The sequence below is a fragment of the Triticum dicoccoides genome, chromosome 6B (assembly GCF_002162155.2).
Source record: "Triticum dicoccoides isolate Atlit2015 ecotype Zavitan chromosome 6B, WEW_v2.0, whole genome shotgun sequence".
Taxonomy (NCBI): Eukaryota; Viridiplantae; Streptophyta; class Magnoliopsida; order Poales; family Poaceae; genus Triticum; species Triticum dicoccoides.
The window spans coordinates 50051134-50071447 of record NC_041391.1 but is presented as its reverse complement, the minus strand read 5'-3'; the positions used below and the strand labels follow the sequence as shown (position 1 = coordinate 50071447).

The 20314-nt window shown below is 42.6% G+C and overlaps 1 protein-coding gene across 1 annotated transcript; it reads left to right on the top strand.

Moving 5' to 3' along the window:
• Positions 1-249: 249 nt before the first annotated feature.
• LOC119324598 (nuclear cap-binding protein subunit 1-like) lies at positions 250-19675 on the top strand. The gene is made up of 19 exons (XM_037598373.1): positions 250-357; positions 1432-1491; positions 1771-1827; positions 2851-2922; positions 3118-3180; positions 6766-6942; positions 7728-7853; positions 7968-8034; positions 8226-8422; positions 8764-8834; positions 9746-9830; positions 11184-11252; positions 12313-12431; positions 12752-12890; positions 15902-16402; positions 18201-18500; positions 18659-18840; positions 19178-19289; positions 19404-19675. Exons 1-19 carry the CDS (start codon positions 271-273, stop codon positions 19509-19511), a joined length of 2592 nt encoding a protein of 863 aa, XP_037454270.1. The 5' UTR covers positions 250-270; the 3' UTR covers positions 19512-19675.
• The last annotated feature ends 639 nt before the right edge of the window (positions 19676-20314 follow it).

The window sequence follows — 20314 nt, the reverse complement described above, 5'->3', positions numbered from 1 at the left end:
CGAGGGCTTGATCTGGACGTGCTTTAACTTCCGTGTGATGCGGACCGCACAGTGAACACATGCTACCAAACAGGCTCAATCTTTCCCGGGCCAGGCTCGGCCGTATGCAGGCAACCAAACACGCCCCAAAACCACGCTAACCAGCCTCCCACAGAGTCAAACCCCCGCGCACCGACCGAAACCAAAACCCTCGACCCGAGTCGCCTCCTGCCCGCACCAGGCACCTCTCTCCCCTCTCTGTTGTCCGCCACCGCCACCGCCACCGCCGCCATGAGCGCTGGCTGGAGGACGCTGCTGCTTCGCATCGGCGACAGGTGCCCCGAGTACGGGGGAACCGCCGACCACAAGGAGCACATCGTGAGTTCCCCTACCTCTCTCCCTCCCACCTCGCCACCCCTTCAAAACCCTAGCCACTGGTCACAGTTCTCTGTACGGAATACTCAGCTCTTGCTATTGGGGGTGCGGACTGCGGAGTGGAATTGGTATCGCGGCGGCTCTCAATGTGCCAATCTGGCTGGCAGTCTGCGGAGAGTGCAGAAGATGGGGGTGCTAGTGCTTTTTTAATCACTATTGTTCTAGGGCGCCTACAGTCCACCGCCTGTTCTTAATTATCCAAAAGGTTTGCAGTCTTTGCTTTCGTTATATCATTCCTGCCAATCTAGTATCGTCGCTCTCAACAGTTGGATTTGGTTCCCAGGCCATTGGATCTGCTTCTTGCATTTAGATACAGCAAGTTGGCTTAATATGATAGAGACCAAACTTGGGTTGCGACCTACTACTAGTGCCTTAGGAACTTGTCTGCTTGCAGTGTTGCACATCTGCTGTCACAATTCAATTTCTGGCCATGACTAAAAATTTGGACCTTGTTTGGACGGTTGCCAACTTTTGGGCATGCCAATTCCCCTTTGCCTACTCTAGTACATTTTTCTTCCCAACACTGGCCAATTCATGGGCAAACAGAACCTTGGCCAAATTTGTTTGTTGGACAAGCCCGAGCTCAAACCAAACACATCCTATATATATCCTACGACTACAATTTGGTGTTACAGTAATCCTAGGATAGTTCCAGGGTTATTATTATGTTAAGAGCGACATAAATCGTTTGTCACTTATCCTGTTTCTAGTTGAACATGCCCTCTAAGATAAGTGAAATTGTGGTACTATTGGATAGTAGTATGTAATGATGAAGATTACCCATCTCTAGGTAGAATCCTGGTTTATTGCAAAATGCAGTTTCAATCAAATGATTACTAAAGGGTGCCAAGCAAGTTCATAGGCACACACACATTTTTCCTGTGATTGTTTGTCAATATTTACAACATCGCAGTTGTTCCAACTAACGCACAATGGTCTTAATAGAATGTTTGCATTTTTTCATCTATCAGGCCATGTTTCTTTCGCACCTGTTCTGACCAAGCATTGGCTTCACAGGAAATCTGTTACAATGTGCTTTCTCGTGAATATGAACACTCCAAAGATGATATTTTTGAGGTTGGTGTCCAACATTCTAATCTGTGCTTGTTCATATTATTGTGCTTTTACTATTCCAATCTGGCTATCTTTTGATAATCTATAGTTTTAATTCTACAAAGAAGCATTAGTGCTTAATTGGTTCCTTCCCAGCCATTGTTCAAAAAAAAACGTGGAGTATGGATCCTACATGCTGCATCCTGTAGCATTTGCTTACCTCTTCAATGCCTTCGATACATATCGTCATCTTTTATCTGAATCGATTTGAGGTGCTAACTAAATGTACCTTTGTCCTAGCAGTTTCTCCTTCAGTGTGCAGAACAATTACCTCACAAGATTCCTTTCTTTGGAGTTTTGGTATGCAGCTATTTCTATGAAGCCTATACACTTTGCTAATTTATGTTGTCTTCTTTCATAAATATTACTCGTGGATCATTTGAAGTTCTTATTGAATCTCATTACATGTTTGACTTGTTACTCATGCTTTGAATGTCCTTATTATTTCTGTACAAAGAGGAAAGCAGCATGTATATCAGCATTATAAACAACATATATCTAGTATGCATATTTATCGTTTTGAGTTTCTGGTTGGACATATGAAACAAAACATGGCCCTGTACAAGCATACAGTTTGGTTATACGCCACAGTTATAGTTTGTAACCCTGATCTAAAATGTTATCTATATGACTGGTGACTTTACATTGTCAGTGAACTTTGAAGTTCACATATGCTTTGACTCATATTCTGTTGGCCTAGGTCTTATCATGTTTACACATGATCTGCATGTTATTTTTTAATCTGTGGGTAGGATTTTGATTATTATAGTGCTCATGTACGACTGCTCATTTATATATCCTCTCCCACGCAAAGCTTGCCATGCCAATGCAAACATACTATCTTTTCATTATTTCCACATGTTTTGTGCAACAAACCTGCTACTTATAAATAAACAGAGATCAATTGTGGTCTCTTGATCCTCTTGGTACCGTGTATGCTATGGTGGGCGATGATGTCCAGCCGTTCGCCAATACTTCTACGATTTTATTCTGTTGGCGTATTTTTATGTGCATCTTTTCATGAGAGGAGGGTATGTCTATTGTTTTAGTTCAAATGATGAATTAATCGCAACAAAATTGGACGCACAGTAATTTTGAGCAGTTCTCTTCCATAAAGAACTGGTCTTTATTTATGACAGTTGGTTTTAAAACCTTCTGTACCTACCTTTGTTTTTTTTTTTGAGAACTACCTACCTTTGTAATCTCACTTTAAATTAACTTTTGAGCTACATGTTTTAAGGACAAGATGCTGCTATATGATCTCTCTTATTTAATTGAACTAAATCGTTGTGATGGTTCTGCTTTGTTCTTTTGTAATGTCAGATAGGTTTGTTAAATTTAGAAAATGAAGATTTTGCCAAGGGTATCGTGGATGCAACACAAGCAAACCTACAGGTGTGAATCTTTGTTTCTACATCACAGAGCATGATAACATCTGTTAATCTTTTCACCCCCCTTGTTCCATTGGAGAAATGTTCTCTATGATTATATTCCAGCATTATTGACTTATTATGCCACTGGACTTCTTTTTCCCAACTTTGGTCCCTCTTAAGATCATCCTAGCCTTGTATTGACTCGTTGTAATTGCAGGATGCTTTGCATACTGAAAACCGTGATAGGATCAGGATATTGCTGCGGTTTCTCTGTGGCCTGGTAAGTTATGTAGTAGTTTTGGGTTGATTCTCTTGCTCATCCTTTTCTAGCTGCTACCATGTGTCCCAACTTGTGATTCTTGAATATCTCATACCTGACATATTGACTTATTATATTGGCAACACATGTTCATCAATAATCGAGCAGTGCTAAAGGTGTTTAGTCTCTTCCTGTTACACTAGTCATGTGTAATTCTAAACTAGAAGTATGAATAACTATATGATAAAATTGGGAAGGGTGCTGTTCTGAGGGAAATAATAGTTGCAAGGTCTCTTTGGATTGTAGGAATGAAACACAGGATTTCGATGGGAATGCAAGTGCAAAACTGATGATTGCAAAACATAGGAAAGCTGCAGGGTAGTCGTTTGTGTAGGACATAGGAAAACTGCCTTAGTTACTAAGCAAATCAGTAGAAAAGAAGACAGAGTGGATGTCAAATTCCTATAGAATTACGGGCACAGGAAAGCAATCCATACAAATTCGTTAACTTCATTCGTATAGTCAAACGGGCCTCTATAGGGAAAAAATTCCTAAGTATTTGCATTCTCTAAGAATCATACGATCTTTAAGGCAGTAGTGTTGCATGCATGTTAGTTATGGCTTATTTGGGTAGCTTCGGCTTCTCCAGCCCAGAAACAGAAGCAGTACAACTCTAGAGATACATTTTTATGATTTAGATCATAATTTGTATAATTTATGATTGTAGAATTTGGATGTGGTCAGCATGTTGGTTAGCGCGATATCATCCTTACGTTAGGCTCTGATATCTCCTATTGCTCCCTGTATTGAGAGCTTATATCTGTTTCCCCTTTGTATTTTCCTTGTTCTCTAAGGGGTTTTCTGCATATTGTATTGTACAACACTTGTATGTGTATATATGTTGTCCTATGGCCACCTGGATATACAAGTTGCATATTTCCTAACATGGTATTGGAGCATTAGTTTTTTCCCCGCACGCTCAACTTGTGCTCTTTTCGATCGTGTCTCGTGCACCGCCGCTACCTTTCTCACGTCGGCCACCGGTCCGCCTATTCTCCATGCGTGCCTCTTGCTGTCGTTGTTCTGCCCTCTTGCGTATCTCGCCCACTCATCAAGCTGGCCAAGCAACCTTCCACCAACGCACCGTTTGTGCCTTCCGCAAGCACGGCCCATGCCAACACGTGCTCCTCGTCGGCTTTGCGTTTGACCGTGTGCGCTGTTCGATCCTCTTGTTGCTTGCTGCCCTACCCTTCCGGTGTGCCTCCTCTCCAGATCGAGTTGGCCCTGTATCAGGTCAAAGCCCGTTGGCTCGAACGAGCTTGAAGCTCCGCTGTGTGTTGTCCCACCCCACCTGTAGGTCGTCAGATGTGTATTTCTCGGGATGTGACTTTTGATGAGTCTCTTCCCTCTAATCACGTTCATCTTCCTCGACCTTTTCAGTGGAGGATATATTAGTCCTCACTTTTCATGACACTCCTATCAATCCTGTTGAGCCCTTGTCCATCTGTCCTACTGCTCTTGCTTCTCCGACTATTGCAGATTTGACGCTGCCATCTCCTATGGCTTCGTCACCTCGCTTATCACAGGATTCTACACCTTCATCACCAGTGGCTTCCCCATCTCCATCACCTGAGTTTATTCTAGTGATTCCTCCTCGTATTCTTCCATCTTTTCCTCACTTCTATACTCGCCGTTTGTATGTTGTGGATGTGTCTACTGATGCGCCATCTACTTCTGATGTGCCATGTTCCTCGTCTCATCCTACTTATGGCTTGCGTCCTCGTCTGCTTCTGCCTGTTGACCGCCTTGGTTTTCCAAGCGCAGGCATTGTTGTTCTTAAGCCGACTTTGTACCGTGATGTTGTTGTTCATCCCAAATGACAGCTTGGAATGGCAGGCACCGACACGTGGGATCTTGTTTCTCTTCCTCCCCGTGTTCGTCCCATCACTTGTAAGTGGGTCTATAAGGTTAAGACTCGCTCCGATGGTTCTGTTGAGCGCTACATAGCTAGTCTTGTGGCTCGTGGCTTCCAGCAGGAGCATGGTTGTGATTACAATGAGACTTTTGCTCCTGTGGCCCATATGACCATTATTTGAACACTTCTTGCTGAGGCCTCCAATCGCCACTGGTCTATGTCTTAGCTTGATGTTAAGAATGCCTTTCTTAATGGTGTTGCGTGAGGAGGTTTACATGCAACCACTGCATGGGTATTTTGTTCCTGACTGCATGGTCTGCCGTCTTCGCCGCTCTCTCTATGGCCTTAAGCAAGCCCCTCGCGCCTGGTTTGAACATTTTGCCTCTGGGATGATTGCTGCTGGTTTTTTAGCGTGTGCTCATGATCCTACACTGTTTGTCCACCTTTTTGCTCGTGGTTGGACTCTTCCTCTATATGTTGATGACATGATCATCATTGGCGACGTCCCCGAGTATATTGCTTTGTGAAGGCACGCCTTAGTGAGCAGTTTCTTATATCCGATCTTGGCCCTCTTAGCTATTTTCTTGTGATTGAGGTCTCTTCTACCTCTGATGCCTTTTTTACTTCCCAAGAAAAGTATACCCAAGATTTTCTTGCTCGTGCTGCTCTTACTGATTACCGCATTGTTGAGACTCCCATGGAGCTCAATGTTCATATCCGTGCTACTGATAGTGACCCCTTGTCTGATCCGACGCGTTATCGTCATCTTGTTGGAGTCTTGTCTATCTAGCTATCACTCGTCCAGATATCTTCTATCATGTCCATATTTTGAGTCAGTTTGTCTCTGCTCTCACTTCGGTTCACTATAGTCACCTCCCTCGTGTTCTCTATTATCTTCGTGGCACGATCTCTCACCCTCGGTTCTTTCCCCGCTCCAGTTCATTACAACATCAGGCCTATTCAGATGCTATGTGAGCTAGTGATCCCTTAGATTGCCGTTCGCTTTCTGCTTACTGTGTTTTCGTTGGTGGTTCTCTCATTGTCCTGAAGACGAAGAAAAGGCTGAGTCGTGAGCTATGGCTCTTTTGACGGCACAGGTGACTTGGTTACGGTGGTTATTTCAGGAGCTTGGTGTTTCTATCACTACACCTACTCTGCTCTTGTTTGACAGTACAAGTGCTATTAGTATTGCCCGTGACCCTGTTAAGCATGAGCTCACCAAACATATTGGTGTTGATGCTTCTTTTGTGCGCGCTGGTTTGCAGGATCTGGTTATTGCTCTTCAGTATGTGCCTTCCGAGTTACAGTTGGCGGATTTCTTTACGAAGGCCCATACTAAAGCAAAGCACGGCTTCCATCTCTCCAAACTCGTTGTTGATCCACCATGAGTTTTAGAGGGGGGGTGGGTGTGTTAGAGTTATATATATTTAGCCGTGTTCCCCTTTTTATTGAGGGGTTTTCTGCATATTGTACCACATCTGTACTTGTATATATATATATACTGGCCTATGGCCACCTGGAAATACAAGTTGGATATCTCCTAACAATAACAAGTTGATTCTGAATCCTCTTTCCTTTCATGGTATAAATTTTTTCTTGTATTTTGCGCCGTATAGACGAGGCAATGTGTAGTGTTTGTGTTGTTTCAACCTTTTCTTCTTGTAACTGTAGAATGTGTGTGTGTTTTGTAGATGTGCAGCAAAGTTATATCCCCAAATTCCATTATTGAGACATACGAGACACTTTTATCATCTGCTGCAACTATATTGGATGAGGATGCTGGAAATGCTTCTTGGCAACCACGTGCTGATTTTTATGTTTATTGTATTTTGGCTTCCCTTCCATGGGGTGGTTCAGAATTGTTCGAGGTAACACTATTAAACTATTCTGGTACTGTTTAATCTTTATTATATCTGGATCTTGTTTATTGCGAGAAGATTATTCATTTAAGTCAAAGAATAATGGTTGTTCTATTTATACGAGTAATATCTTTTACGGTCATGCATTACCTTTGGTGTCCAATTTGACTGCTTTAGCAGCAACACATGATTCTTGTTCGCTGCTTGTATGAACCCCCATTGGCTTTATTAAGCTACTTTGATTGCTCCCCTTTTTTGTAGTATGTGCGGTTCAATATGAATGCCTCTAAGAGTTACGCTGGCACTGCCATTTTGCACATCTTAGTAATATTAGTGTTCATGTACCTTTTCTAGTTTTTGACCTTTAGAAGGGTATCTTCATTATTTTCTAATGTTCCTCTATATCATTCCGTCATCTATTTGAAAGCTGCACTATAAGCATCCCAACATATTTTCAAGAAGTGAAATAGGGACACTGCTCCTCTAGTAAGTAGCAAGACTTGTGCATATGGGTACCACTGACCTTGAAAGTTTGTATGTGTCTGCACCATAAAATGAACATTACATTTTAGCCATGATTGCTTAGACCTTCTGGAAGAATGCATGAGCCACATTTACATTCTCGATTTTGGGGGTGGGTGGGGGTGGGGTGCTCCCCACCAAATTATCGTTGCAATGCAAAGTTATAGGCTCCTACAAGTACAATGTACTCCCGTTCTTGAATTGTGTATTAGAAAATTCTGCAGACATGAATCGGTGGTAGAATACGTACACTGATAAATTCTAACATGCAGCAAGTCCCGGATGAACTTGAGAGGGTTCTGGTTGGTATACAGTCTTACATAAGTATCAGAAGGCATTTTGATGATATTGCTTTCTCAGTCTTCGAGACGGATGAAGGCAACTCTCCCAATAAGAAGGTACTGGCAATTTCTTGAATGTCTGAACCTTACACTGGTTTATTTCCTGAATTCCGGCCCATTTAACTCCTTTTATGATATTTTGATCAGTTCAGTAACTTATATTCCTTGTAGGATTTCATGGAAGATCTATGGGAGCGTATGCAACTTCTTTCTCGTAATGGATGGAAGGTTAAAAGTGGTATGTCAGTGCATGATATAAAATACACACGATTTCTTACTGAAATAATACGCTGTTGGTTTTAATATTCAAGCAGTATAGTGTTGAATGATAAGATAACTTTCTTCTTTATCCAGCTCAGGACTTTATACGTAATTCCGAATGTGCAGTTGCTTAATTTGTTTTGCATTCTGTTTAATTGCCCCTTGCAGTTCCAAAACCTCACTTGTCGTTTGAAGCTCAGTTAGTAGTTGGAAAATCTCACCGTTTCCACCCAGTTAGTTACCCACCGCCTACTTTCACGATGTCATCTTCTGAGATATTAAAAGGGCAAGAGATGCATGAAGCCAATCTAAAGTATCCTCAAAGGCTTTGTAGGCTCCATATATTTCCAACAAATAAAGCTGAGGTAAATCGCAACTTTATGTATATACTAGTCCATTGAGCATTGTTACATTTAATGTTTTCATCGCTGTCTTTTCTGTAACGTATGTTAACTAACATGAAATTCGCTATTATTTGGTTTTATGTTACAAAGTTCACCTGTTTATATACTTACTACGAGGCACACACCTTTATGCTATGTTCTAGTCCATTGATCATTGTTACATTTAATGTTTTCATTGCTGTATTTTTTGTAATGCATGTTAACTACATGAAATTCGCTATTACTTTGTTTTATGTTGCGAAGTTAACCTGTTTATATATATATATACTTATGAGCCCTAATCAGCTATCATTTTCTTACAGAATATGCAACCTGTAGACCGTTTTGTTGTTGAGGAATACATATTGGATGTGCTGCTTTTCTTCAATGGATGGTCAGTTACAATTTTTTCTCAGTTCTATTAGTGTGTTTGACACTTGTACAAAAGCTGCGATTGTTAGATGTCAGGCATCTGTTTGTTAAGTTGTTCATGCATGACATTGCTGACACCATGTACTCATTGGATTTGCTTGTCAGTCCTTAATGTGAATAAATTTGGTGTTCTCTATCTTCATAGTGCCGAGTCTTATGTTCTCTCCCTTGGTTAACCAAATCTGGCTGTATTTGGATGTGTTGCTTTTGTCTATCATCTCTCGTTAAGCTCTAGAATTTTGGTCTATAAACCTTGCCCCCAAAGTATGCAGTGGAGGTGTTCTAACATCTGTTTTATTTTTGCTAGAACTAATCCTGTCTTATTACTTACAACACCTTGCTGTAAATTTCTCCCAACAGTGTGGCAACCACGGTTGTGACGAACAAGTTGTTTGCCACACACGTGGCATCAAATAGGGTATAGGGATAATAAAGTGTATCATGCCAAGCCAAAGGTTCTGGAAAGAACTAAGCACAAGCCTAACAATGTCGAAGTTCCTAACTCAACAACAAACAAACTACAACAACAAAGCCTTTCAGTCTCAAACAATTGGGGTAGGCTAGAGTTGAAACCCATAATATATCGAAACCAAGTCATGGTTCTGGCACGTGGATAGCTAACTTCCACACACCCCTGTGCATGGCTAAATCTTTGGTGAAGTTGCCTAACTCAAGTGTGACAGTTTTACTTTCTTGCTAGCATGCGAAAATATCATTTTAAAGACAATAATTAGGGTCGACAACTTTTCTCATGCCCATCACGGGAAAATTTGTTGAATTTTGTATTTTGTGTTAATATTTGCCTGCTGAATTGTATTATTTTGGTTTTCTTATACTAATTCTATCATGGTTATATTTTTCTTTGAAAGACAGTCGCAAAGAATGTGCATTTTATCTGGTCAGCCTTCCTGTGTCTTTTCGGTATGAATACCTGATGGCTGAGACCATATTTTCACAGGTATTTCTGAACCATCTTTATTACGTGTGTTTTAGACTATTATTACTAGTTTCTGCATGTCCACCTTCATGTTAAGTGAACTGTTATCTTTAGTTGTTGCAGAAGTGAATCTTCATGTTCCACTCTAAATTTCTTGTATGGCAATGATTTAAGTTAACCACAATGAAATGGGTAGTAAACCTTGCTTTTCTTGGTGCGTGTGTTGAGTTTCGCCCAAGCATTTCCAGTGGATCTGCTGAATATAACCGATTGTTTGGGTGTGCTGATCTGAGCTAATTGTGGATTAGTTTGGAGATATTATTGTAGTAGTAACACATAGTTTATATTGAGTAAGGTTTGAAAAATTACGTCCAGCTGACGAACATGAATAAGTTCACCTAAGTTCGGAAATTTTGTTCAAGATCCAATATTTGTGTCTAGCTTTCTGCTTTTCCCAATATATATTACAATTATGGGAGGCTCAACGAACTGACCTTGTCATACAAAAATGATCCTACTTTAGATCATTGTCTTGCTAACATTGTTTAACTATCCGTGGTATTCTGAAATATAATGATGATAAACCTAGAAAAGCTGGCTGGAAAACTTCAACCTGCTACGAGTATCTCTGAACAAGTGTATTACTTCCGTGCAATTAGTTTCAGCAGAGTTTGTACATGTATATTAATAAAGAAGGACAAAAGCACTCATTTAGGTACTAAAGTTAAACCCTTGAGTGTTCCTTCCGAATAGTTGCCAGTTTGCCATTTCTGTCTTCATATTGATCTACTAATATTTTGGTGGCAATTATACATGTATTTCACAATATTAGAAAAAGGAGACGTCAAATTTTGGCCGGCATGAATTTGGTTATTAATAAATCCGAATTGTGACTCTTTAGGCTCTTTTCTATTTAGTAGTTGAATTTTAAAATTCTTTGGAATACTGTCTTGATTGGTAGCAGGCCAACTATTTTTGCATTCTTTCTGAGGTGTTGGTTCTGGGCTTTATGATACCAAGTTGTATCCTGGTTCTGATGGATTATAGACACTAACAGTCTTAACAGTTACCACTATATTTTTATAAAGATATACTCCCTTCGTTCCTAAATATTTGTCTTTCTAAAGATTTCAACAAGTGACTACACACGGAGCAAAATGACTGAATCTACACTCTAAAATATGTCTATATACATCCGTATGTGATAGTCCATTTGAAATCTCTAAAAGACAAATATTTAGGAATGGAGGGAGTAGTTAGGATACCTAGTGCAATATTTATGCATGCATTTTGAGGTTCTCCATTATCCATTATAGTGAGTATACTTGTCAAATAAAAATGAATATTTTCTTATGACATATTGATATTCTGCAGCTACTATTGCTGCCGAATCCACCTTTCAGGCCAATCTACTATACGTTGGTTATCATCGATCTTTGCAAGGTAGTTCTTCTTTAATGCTTTGAGACTGTTTAGCTGATATTTTGTGTAGTGATGAGACCAGTATGCAATGTGAGATTTAAAAATACATCATTGTTAATGAGCACATCAGCAGACCTAAATATGCCTTGAGTTCTATCATGGCCATGCAGATTTTGGTGCATGGATTGACCAAAATTCTGTTACATAATTGTATGGTTATGATGAGCACAGTTGTGAAACCACAGTTCCTTTGTTTCGTCAATAGGACACTTATGATTCATTCATAACATACTTAAACATACTGTTTACTAGTATTTGTATTCGAAAGAATGATATTGTTATGATCTATCTGTATACCAGATTCCCATTCCATACTTGCTTATGTTTTCATCTATACCACTACACCTTTTATTTTTGGTAAACTATTACCACTCCACATTTTATTTTTGGTAAACTATTGATGCCATAATTTCTGCCTGTGAAATGTGAATGTAGATCTGCTCTAGACTTTTGAACCATATAATCAACGTAGATGTGGATGTGAAGTGTAGCACCCTCAAATTGATAGGTTCAGTGTATTTACTTATTGGCAAGTAAGCTTCCACGAGCTAAGGTTATCACGAAGTAATCAATTTTCTTATGGTTTCATAGCAAATCTGAGTCCTAGAAAAATAATTGAGCCGTCTATTAGTGAGTTGGCTACTTAAACAGCATAAGCTTTGGATATGTCATCTATAGGATGCATGTTACATTTTTCACGTCTGTCAACTCACCTGATTGCGACATTTACTAGTCTGTTGAGTTGATACCTGGACCATCAGGGTCATCACCACAAATCGTTATTTATCCTCTCGCCCAATGATCGGGACACCACTTGTCGCATCAACACCATACCATTACCAAGTGTTCTGGATGTCTTTGTTCAACATTTAGATAATAGGCAACACATGTTCGTGTGCAACCTCCCGTAGAAACCGGCTGGTTACAGTTTTACCTTTTTTCCTTCCCATAAAAGAAAATTGTTTTACTTTCTTCCTTGAGGATGAGTGGACCGACTCTAATTATCTTAACATATCTTCAGGCTTTGCCAGCCGCATTTCCATCTGTGGTGGTAGCAGCAGTACACGCTCTTTTTGACAGAATAAGTAACATGGATACAGAGTGCCGCACCAGACTTATCCTATGGTTTTCACATCATTTGTAAGTTCATTGCCATGTATTTGTTTTGTTCACGAGTGTTCCTGCTTTGGTTATTTAGCCTAGTATGAGTTTGTTGGAACCTCTTACTGCAGCCTATTGGCTATTGCTACTCTTCCTCTCGATGTTCAATACCCTGATGATGACCCACTTCTGCTACTGCTTAAAAAAAATCCATAAAACGTTACATACAATGCTAGTATAGCTTTGAAACCAATTGGTTTCAGAACATAATTTTTCTTTTCACAAGTTTGATCTCCTGTAGCACTGAAAACAAACTGCAACCTACTGCTAAATCTTAATGACATTATCTGCCTACGCAGGTCAAATTTTCAATTCGTTTGGCCTTGGCAGGAGTGGGCCAATGTGAAGGGCCTACCAAAATGGGCTCCACAACGTGTTTTTGTCCAAGAAGTACTAGAAAGGGAAATTCGGTTGTCCTATTTCGAGAAAATCAAGCAGGTTAGTGACATATGAGACATTCCTTTTCAATAAGGAGTTTTTTTTAACAATTTATTGTTTTGTGTTAGATTTATGCCTTGCCACTTTGATTTGGTAAAAGGTCCTTTTTACTACCCCGAAGTATTACAGTTGATCAGATAACCACCCCTGATCTATATTTTTGGTCCAGTTTACTCTCCTCGAGTTTAACCCCTTACCCTAGTTTTAGACTCTTGTTTGACTGATGTGGAATGGTTCTGCCACGTGGCATCATACATGAACAACGACATCCTCAAAATCACACAAGATCCTGCCAACCTACCAACTGTAATATCTTCTTCGGACAGCATCACCCGCGCTCCCCCAACCCTATCCCTCCTGCGCCGCCACCCGCGGGGCGGGCGGGGAGGGTTCCCTGATCTCCGCCGCGCGTCCCCCTCCTTCACCCTGCTCCTCCCTCGCCGCCGCCGGTGGGCGTGGGCGGGCGAAGCCCGGTCGGTGCAGGCGGCGGCGAGGCTTTCTTCGTCTCCTTGCGCGGATGGTCAGGCGCGGGCCAGATCCGCTGGGCTGGGGTGCAGGACTAGTGACGGGTGCGGCGGCGCGGTGTGCTGAGGAGTGGGCGGCGATATCCTCCTGGCGGCGGTGCGACGGGCGTTTCGGTGGTGGTTTCTCACCCCTGGTCAGGCGGGCCATCTCCGCTCCTTGGCGGTGCGGGCAGCGCCAGCGTCGGGTGGAGAGGGCCGCGGGCGGCGCGAGCTTCGAGCGGCTCCCCTACAGTGTCCTGCGGCGTGGGGGAGCGGCCCAGCAGGGGGTGGCTCCGGCGAGTGGTGGTGGTGCATGCCAGCCGGATCTGGCGCAGCCTTTCCGGCAGGCGGTGCGGGCTGCGGCGGCATGGTCCGGTTGTCTCTGGCATCCCTTGGTGCTGGAGGTGGCTGGAGCGGAGGCGTGCCATGGTGGGGTGGCCAGCGGAGGTCGGTAGAGGGCGACGCGGGGCTCCCCTTTGGGGTCCTGGTGTGGGTGTGGGCTGCCACGGCGTGGTGGTGGCTCCTAGCGGTGGTTAGGGTCGTTCAAGGCGGCGGCTGGACATCTCCAGCGTCGGCCCGTCGGTGTACGGTCTGTGTTGACCTTCGATCCTTCTTCTCGGTTTGTCCGTCCGCTATCTTCGTCGTTGGTTGGCCCTTCCCCAGCTGCGGTCCATCACCCGTCTCGCACCCCGCAGCAGGACCGAGCTCGTCTCGCGCCCGGCAGCAGGACGGACATTGTCTCGCGCCCGGCAGCAGGACCGAGCTCGTCTCGCTCCCGACCGCAGGACCATGCTCGTCTCGCGCCCGGCAGCAGGACCGAGCTTGTCTCGCGCCCGGTGCCGAGGACGGAGCGATGGAGGCCAGTTTTGGCCGATCTATTGGGTCTCGGCACTGGGGACAGCCCAGGGGTGCGAAAGGTGGGTCCTTTCCACTCATGTCTTTGGTTGGGGTAGCGGCGGATCTCGAGTGAGGTGGTGTCAAGGTCTTGGGTGCCGGGGCGACGGCCCTGGGGTGAGTCCGCGTGGTTCTTGGGCAGAACCCGTGGCTTGGTGCTGCCTGGTTGCCACGGCCGTGCGGGCGGCGTGGTAGTCGGGGGTGTGGCGTTCGGTGGCGGTGAATGGTGGTCAGGGTGAAAACCTGCTCTATCTTCGGATGGACCGGCGGCGGCAAACCGTTTCCTTCTTGAAGGCGTCGTCGCGGCTCTCATTACCCGTCGTGTGGCTCTAGAGGAAACTCTGATCCTCGGATTCGGCAGTGGCGGCACTCTGGTGTCATCCCCTTCCTGAAGGCGCCGCCTTGGAGCCCACGGTTCGTCATATGCGACTTCACCTCTTCGCGTAGTGCTAGGGATGGTGTTGCTGCACTCAGCGCCTATGTATCATGTCTTGTGTATGTGCGCGTTTGTGGTGGGGGTGTGCGTTTGTACTGGGTACTGTTGATCTTTGCTTTATATATAAAGCGGGGCAAAAGCCTTTTTCGGTAATATCTTCTTCAACCTTTGTTCCTTCTGTCTTTATTTCTCACCCCTTCTGCACATATCTTTCTGTTTTGTACCAAGCTCATCTGCTCCTCGCAGCCAAGAGTGGTAGCATGTGCATCCACCAAGCAGCTGCGCCAAATCCATTGCCGTGGTCTCGAGTACCATGTGCCGAAGTAGGGGGACAATAACTGCTCACTTATCAATAGCTGTGGTAGTTCCCTTTGTTTCCTGTCGTGCACTCTACACCTACCGTGATCCTGCCCAAGAGCCGCTTCACCCATTAGTAAAGAGGTGGGAAGTGAGCTCGAGCGACAAGATCTGTGACTGGGAGGTGACTACTGGCTGAGACGGGACGACTTGTTTGGCCGTGTCCAGAGTGGCCATTGAACTCTGCCCAACCAATAGTCGTGCTGACATACATCTTTGTCCAATATTGTGTGCTTCTCGTTGCCTTTGCTCATATTGCATCCTCAATCTTCTTCACCAATCATTTCCACAAAATTGTTCTCCCATCATGTTTATTACATCCGGATGACATATGAACCTGGCATGTGTATCATCCCCTTGACTTTATCAGTACCTAATTCACGTGCCTGGTTAAACTCAGTTGCCTGCCTGCTCACAGAAGAGCATTGTTGGCTTGTTGCGTGTGGAACCACTACTTTAGCTTAACGGCATTTTCCTCGTTCCAGTTTAACAGCATCCATGGCCATGGCGTTCCTCGTTGTCTCTGTTTTCTGGAACGATGTGCCCATCCATGTATGCATTCTTTTTTGTCCACAACTCTGAGTCTTGTGCACTTATTGCCCACGTCAGCCAAACCACAATATGAAACCAGAGTAGGCGGTATAGTAAATGGTAACTGAAACTTTGGGGGAGAAATCTGAACCAAGAAATAGATGGGGCAATACTTCAGGGGAGTAAAAAGGACCTTTTTTTGCTTTATATTTGTATATCCTTCTACTCAATTGTTGTGTGGTTTGGAAATGGTCATTTGAATTGAATTTATTGCCTTTATTGTTTTGCAGAGTATTGAAGATGCTGCTGAGTTGGAAGGGTTGTTACCCCCAAAAGCTGGCCCTAATTTCAGATATCATACAGATGAAAGCAAAGAAAGCACCGAAGGCCACAGGCTATCCAAGGAACTTGTTAGCATGGTTAGAGGAAGGAAGACTACACGTGATATTATTTTGTGGGCTGAGGAACAAATAGTTCCTGCAAATGGAGCCAAATTCGCAGTTGATGTTGTTAGTCAGACACTTCTTGACATTGGTTCAAAAAGTTTCACCCATCTTATCACTGTTTTGGAGAGATATGGTCAAATAATTTCCAAACTGTGCCCAGATGAGGAAATGCAGTTATTGTTGATGGATGAAGTCAGTGCTTACTGGAAGAACAGTACCCAGATGACTGCTATAGCTATTGATAGAATGATGGGTTATCGCTTAATTTCCAACTTGGCTATAGTCAAGTGGGTTTTTTCTCCTGCTAATGTCAACCAATTTCATGTGTCGGATCGTCCATGGGAGGTACATTCTTATCCTCATACTAGAAGATACCCCGCGTGTTGCTGCTGGATTTTATAGCAATCAATCTTTTTTGATCAATTTTTAGGAGGTCCGCAGAATCACATTGGTATACTTGTAGTGCTAACAACCTAAATTATGCATTTTGTACAACTACCAAATATAAATGAATTAAAGGTTAAAGGACGTCCATAGCAAAAGTAGGTAAGTCATACCAAGAGAGCCATCTTGAATCATTTATAACCACCCTTTAGTTTGGTATACTGAGCTAGAATAACCCAGAAGAAATTAAAGGCTATGATAATCAGTGTGAGCATGAAAATAAATGATGGCATGAAAATAAATGATAGACCAGAAAGAATTCAGAAATAAAATTGCAAATTGTTAGGATATATCTTACGTGCGTATCCTGCAATTTGCGCACTATATTTATGGCATGTTATGTCCTATGTGGATTCTGTAGAGGACAAACATGAATAAAATAACACATCCCATACATGAAGCTGTTTTGGCAAGGAAAATAATGTTTTATTGGTGCCAAGCCCTGAGAAGACTAAGATAAAATAAATATTTTGAGTCAAGGAATAAGGATATGGTGAGCTATATTCTGCAAGTAAATGTTTGCATCAACCTGTTTTATTTTTTTGATCGTGCAGTTAGTATGATGTAACAACAACATTAGGTAATCTGCATTGGGCATTCCTTTGCACATGTGACAGACATCTGCAAGTAAATGTTTGCGTCAACCTATACTATATTTTTTAATCATGTAGTCCAGTTAGTATGATGTAGCTTAGCCACAGCATCAGGAACACCATAAAGGAAATCTATGGAAAGTGAGAATATAAAAATGAACACACAAGCGCACTTGCCTCGGTGGTGATGAAAGGCAGCGGCGACCTTATGTAGTGCAGCAATCCTAACGGGTGTGTGAGAAAAAAAATCCTCAGCGGTGGAGGACGCTGCAGCTTTGATCCTGGCTGGCCATGGATTTGGAGGAAGATGCCAACAACCATTTGCAACAGCGGCGGTAGAATTTTATTTAGGGTCTGGAGGAAGCAGTTTCACGTGGGATTACAGAAGGGAAGGGGAGGTGGAATTGAAGAGGAAGGGGAAAAGTGGAACCTTGTATTCAATCAAACACTAATTGATAAGACTGTCTAAACGGACGTACACAACTGATGATCTTCTCAACAAAAAAATATGATGGGGAAGAGATTATGCGTGACATATGAATGGAATTCAACAGTTTCTTTTTTTTAAGATTGCCTCCAGTAGTATCCTTTCTAATAATGGGATGCATGTGGTCTGGAGTAATGGGCTGCGTGTGGTTACCAACTCGCTAGCAAAGGAATATTAAACAGAAATAATTAGAAGGGGCTACGCTCAGAAGAATTTTTTTGTGGAAGGCTGTTGAGAGTCGTTGACGTGGCAGATTGCTGAGGTGGATAGGCTGCATGTGAAGAGAAATCATGTAGTGGGGGCTCCTAGATATAGTAGATTTGTCTACTCTAGGTTTGCATGTGTCTGGATGTTATATGCTCATGAAATTTACGGCACATACAAAGATATTTTTTGCCTTATGCATGCATGTTTGGTGTTATATTAACGCTATGTAGCCTTCTTCTGCCCAATGCAGCACATAATATACTCCCTCCGTCCCAAAATATAAGATCAATTTTGACATCTTATATTTTGGGACGGAGGGATAGTGTAAAAAATGATCTTATACTTTGGGATGGAGGGAGTACTTGTTATGATTTTTTGTTCAATCTGTCTGATTGGCATGCCCTCTTAACAGATTCTTAGGAATACTGTTAGTAAGACATACAATCGAATCAGTGATCTTCGGAAGGAAATTCAGACACTGAGGAAAAGTATTCAAGTTGCTAAAGAGGCTAGTGCAAAAGCCATCAAAGAATTGGAGGAGGCTAAATCAATACTTGAAATCGTAGAGGGCCAACCTGTGTCATCTGAAAGACCAGGCAGGCTGAGACGACTTCAAGGTTTTGCTGACAAAGCAAAAGAAGAGGAAGTAACTATTGAAGAATCGTTAGAGGCAAAGCAGGCTCTCCTTGCCCGGGGGCTTGAAGAAGGCAAAGTATGCTACTCTCTTGTATCTTATTTCACCCTTGCATATATGTTGATAACTTGATATACATATTTTGTGAACTTAAGTTTTCTGTGGCACTTGCTTTTGCTATGACAGTTTTGAGCATCTCACATCAACTTACCATTATCTCGCCATTGGTTTTCCAGGAATTGCTTAGGTTATTATTCAAGAGCTTTGTTGATGTGCTTACTGAACGCCTGCCACCTGTTTCTGCTGATGGAGATGTTCCTAACCTACGCACTGGAGATCCTAATGTAACATTTCCAGCCAGCGATCCTGAAGCGGCAACTATGGAGATAGACGATGAAAATGGAGCAGATAACAATAGGTTAGTTTAATAAACAGTTTGCAGTACTAATTTCAGAATGACTGCTTCTGGCAAGTTTGGATTTACATTTTATAGAACCAGCCAGATTACCTTGTACTTTTGTGGATATTTATTTTGTGGTGGGGCTTGCTATGAATAATTAATTTGTGTTTAACACAACGCTCACTGAGAATCGAGTCTGAAATAATGCAACGGATATTGGTTCATAGATGAATGAAGACCTGCCCATTAATACCATTATCAGCGTACAACCCAGTATTTACTAGCCAGTGTGCAGTGATGCACATGCTGGTACGAGTTTTACGGCCTCTGCTAACTTGTCGTTATGTTTTGACAGTCAAGTGAATGGTGAAAATACAGAAGTTGGTTATACTATTGGAGAGCTTGAGCAATGGTGCTTATGCACATTGGGGTATCTAAAGTCATTTTCTCGACAGTATGCAACAGAGGTAATTACTGGTGTTGGTTGTTTGAACTGATAAATTCATAATCACTGGTTATTTCAAGTTTCCATGAGCGTACACTGATTGATTAGATATAAAAATACATATGATATGTTGCAGATTTGGTCTCACATTGGCATGTTGGACGAGGAGGTTTTCGTTGAGAGTATTCACCCTCTCATTCGGAAAGCCGCATTCTCCGGTTTGTGCAGACAGATGAACCAGTGAAGGGTTGTAACTCAGCTTTGATTCCTGACCATCATGGTGTTGAAAACGACTTGTAAAGACAAGCTGTAACAACATTCTTGACTAATTCTGACATGTCGGCAACACTCGCATCCAAGAATTCCCTGTTTGGTAGTTATGTTGGTCAGTTTACGTGGAGCTATGCATTTTCATCTGTCTATGGTGACAGTTTGGTTGGAGTAATCTTGACGTATATTTAGCGTTTTTTGCAAACTCTGCTGCTCGAGACATGAAAAGGTGTTTGATAGTTGAGCGCCATTGGTTGTGCCTTTAGATTGAACATGTGGAGCGCCTGGAAAGTTGGACTGTACGCCCCATGGAGTTGCAGCCGCGACCCTAGGCGAAGCGCCATGGCGGCGCAGCTGCTGCGATTCCATACCCGGATTGCTCTTTTAAAATGTCCAAGGACCTGATTGCTTTAAAAAAATAATTATAGGGACTGATTGCTTTTAAAAATACTTATATGGGTTATTCTGTAAAAAAACTGTGAAAGAGACACTGGCATGTGGGCCCCACATGTCATTTAACGGTCAAACAATCAGTTCTCTTGTGTGCGGGCCCCAACTAAAGCACTCGGCCTTTTGGGTTTTTTGAAACAGCCAACCTCAGACTTGGTAGTTATTGGTAGAAGTTTTTTTAGGTAGTTTTTTGGAAACTTGGCCATTGTAGTAGTTTTATGCTATTTACTTCGAAAGAGATGAGAGCGATGGGATCGAATGAGGGAGAAGGCGACATGATCCGTCCAAATATTCAGGAAGAAAGATGAGTGAAAAGCGACATGCATG